The sequence below is a fragment of the Suricata suricatta genome, chromosome 7 (genome assembly GCF_006229205.1).
Source record: "Suricata suricatta isolate VVHF042 chromosome 7, meerkat_22Aug2017_6uvM2_HiC, whole genome shotgun sequence".
Lineage (NCBI taxonomy): Eukaryota > Metazoa > Chordata > Mammalia > Carnivora > Herpestidae > Suricata > Suricata suricatta.
The window spans coordinates 15,335,478-15,338,202 of NC_043706.1; the positions used below are offsets into that span (position 1 = coordinate 15,335,478).

At 52.4% G+C, this 2,725-nt stretch overlaps 1 protein-coding gene across 5 annotated transcripts in view; it reads left to right on the top strand.

Moving 5' to 3' along the window:
* LOC115295622 (TBC1 domain family member 7) overlaps positions 1 to 2,239 on the top strand; it is a 22,124-nt gene extending 19,885 nt beyond the window's left edge. For all 5 annotated transcript variants that reach the window (XM_029943699.1, XM_029943695.1, XM_029943696.1 and 2 more), the window contains exons 7-8: positions 640 to 769; positions 1,779 to 2,239. In XM_029943699.1, coding sequence (XP_029799559.1) covers positions 640 to 769; positions 1,779 to 1,865 — 217 coding nt within the window. In that variant the 3' untranslated portion in view covers positions 1,866 to 2,239. The remainder of the gene's footprint in view (positions 1 to 639; positions 770 to 1,778) is intronic.
* The last annotated feature ends 486 nt before the right edge of the window (positions 2,240 to 2,725 follow it).

Below are 2,725 nucleotides of genomic sequence, written 5' to 3' on the forward strand. Positions count from 1 at the left end.
CTCTCTCTCTCTCTCTCTCTCTCTCTCTCTCTCTCTCTCTCTCTCTCTCTGCCCCTCCCCTGCTCACACTCTGTCTCTGTCTCTCAAAAAATTAAATAATAAACATTAAAAAAAAAAAAAAGACTTTTCCTTCCCTAAAATGTCAGGTTGAAAACATTAGGGGATGGGTGTTTAAGAGATCCCTTGAAGAGGAAGTACTTTTTGGTGATCGTTCCTTTTCCCCTTCCAGTGCTAATTGTGTCTGAAATAAGTTTCAAATGGCTGATTGATTCTGGTTTTTTTTTTAAATGTTTTTTATTTATTTTTGAGAGAGAGAGAGAGATAGCGTGAGCAGGGAGGGTCAGAGAGAGAGACACAGAATCTGAAGCAGGCTCCAGGCTCTGAGCTAGTGTCAGCACAAAGCCCGACGCAGGGCTTGAACCCATGAACTGTGAGATCATGACCTGAGCCGAAGCTGGGCGCTTAACCGACTGAGCCCCCCAGGTGCCCCTATTCTGGTTTTTTTTTGATGATTATTTCATTATAGCTTTTCTCTGAAGGTTATACTTAAAAGAAGTAATTTGATTTAATGCTGTAGTTTGAGATGTTTAGCTAAACATAAACTTCAATCTCAATTTTATTATATCTCTGTTTTTGTAGGGTTTGGGATAAAGTTGTAAGTGGATCCTGTAAGATCTTAGTGTTTGTAGCTGTGGAGATTCTGTTAACCTTTAAAATAAAAGTAATGGCTCTGAACAGCGCAGAGAAGATAACGAAGTTTCTGGAAAATGTAAGTGTGCTTCTTTTAGGTTTGATTTTGAACCTAGAAAGGAAGTCATTTCGCAAGCCAGATTTTTCTATTGCATTACATTCTCTGATGTTTTTACGTTCTAAGAAACCCTTTTGCCCTTTGGAAAAGTTCAGCTTCAAGTTGGGTCTGTGGGTTATAGTTTGCCTCTCTCTTTGTGGGGTGGTGGGGTCTGAGCAGTGAGACCGTTGTCACGAGTGTGCGCTGCGGACCACAGTCTCCTCCCCTCGTGCGGCCACCAGGAGGCCTGCTGAGGAGAGGAAGAGCTGAGGTCTGTCATGTGAGGCTGAGTAATCCTTTTCAGTGACAGGAGGCCTGATGTTTCGGGAGGGTTTTGGAGGCCTTTTCCTTACTGTTACTACCTCTGGCTGAATCTGTTGGGTTTGTTAATGTGCTTAAGTATGTACGTCGTGCATGTTGGGAAAGGTCTAAATGAGTCTCCGTGTATCTTAGAATACACTTAACCAGGCGAGAGGTGGAAGAGATTTAAGCCTGGGTGAATGTCCCCGGACCGTAGATCTAGTCTTCTTTTTCAAATCGGTCACCACTGACATTTGAATAGCGGCTCGGTAAATAGTCCTTAGTGAACGTGTGACGAACAGATGCCTCGTCCCCGTCCTGCTGGTGGCTGACGGTGCCAGGGCCCTAAACGTAAACTTCGGGGGTTCTCCCACGTCATCCTGAACAGCCCGAGGACGCGAGGCTGCCCTTCGCCCCATCGTAGAGATGGGAGGTGAACTCGGTAGCTTCGGGGACCTGCCCAGGGGCACGCGGTAGGCAGGGCTGGTCTGAAAGCCAGGCCGTTGACCACAGCTCCTGAGTGTGCCCTCAGGGGGCCCCTGAAACACAGATCCTGGCGCAGCCTTCTAGACGTCCACTTTCTGACAAGCAGTGGAAACCGTGGTGGGGATTACGCGCCGACCACAGCGAGTGAGGGAGCTGAGACGTTGTGAACCCCGAGATCTCACGGAGGCTGTGTGCTTGTCCGCAGATCCCCCAGGACAGCTCGGACGCGATCGTGAGCAAGGCCATCGACTTGTGGCACAAGCACTGCGGGACCCCGGTGCACTCCGCCTGACCGCTGCCCGGCCGCCCCGAGCGTGTGCTCGCAGGGCCCGGCGGCCAACCGCAGTGAGCACCAGCGTCGTGCCTGGGCCCTCGCAGCCTACTTTTTTCCGGCGCAACGATTCCCGACTCCCGGTGCCCTTGTGCGGCGGGGCAGCATCTTTTGGCTGCACAGAAGTGCAGAGTTCAGCTCCGAGCAGAGCGGCGTATGAAAGGGGTTATTGGAAAACGGCTCCTCGTTCGCAAAGCGGCGGAGTCCAGGCCGGCGGGCGCCATCATGGGCAGTGTCCGGCCCGCCCACCCTGCTGCTGTCTCCTTAGCCCCGCGCCCGGTCCTTTCTGAGACGTAGTTCTGGAATAAAGGACAGCTTCTTTTGTTGACAGCTCAGAGTCGGCTTCCGTTTGTGTGGTGCCTGTTGACCTCGAAGCCCGCTGCTTTCTGCGGCCGCGTCTTGCCAGATCGGCTTAAGTAAAAGCCTCCCCCCTTTTCGTTCTCTCCACGTCAGTTGGAATGGAACCGTTCTTGAACAAAACACGTCTAAATTTACCTGCCAGGAGAGAGGGTGCTTGCTGATGCATTTCCCTGCCGGGCCGGTCAGTGTCAGGTACTTTAGGGAGCAGTCCGTCACCTAGAAGTGGGAGAGGAGAGGTGGCGGGCTGCGGTTCACTGCCCACATGCCTGGGCCGCGTCCTGCCGCACAGGGTGACGGTTCGGTGGGCAGTTACAACAGGCATGGAGCCTGGTGAGCGAGACAAGGCCCTGACTCACCTCAGACCTGTAGGGCCCGAGGGCTGAGGTGGAGTCTCTGCCCAGAGGACGGGGGAGGCCGGGATGAGGGACTTACAGTTTGGACAATTCATTCCATCCCTACCG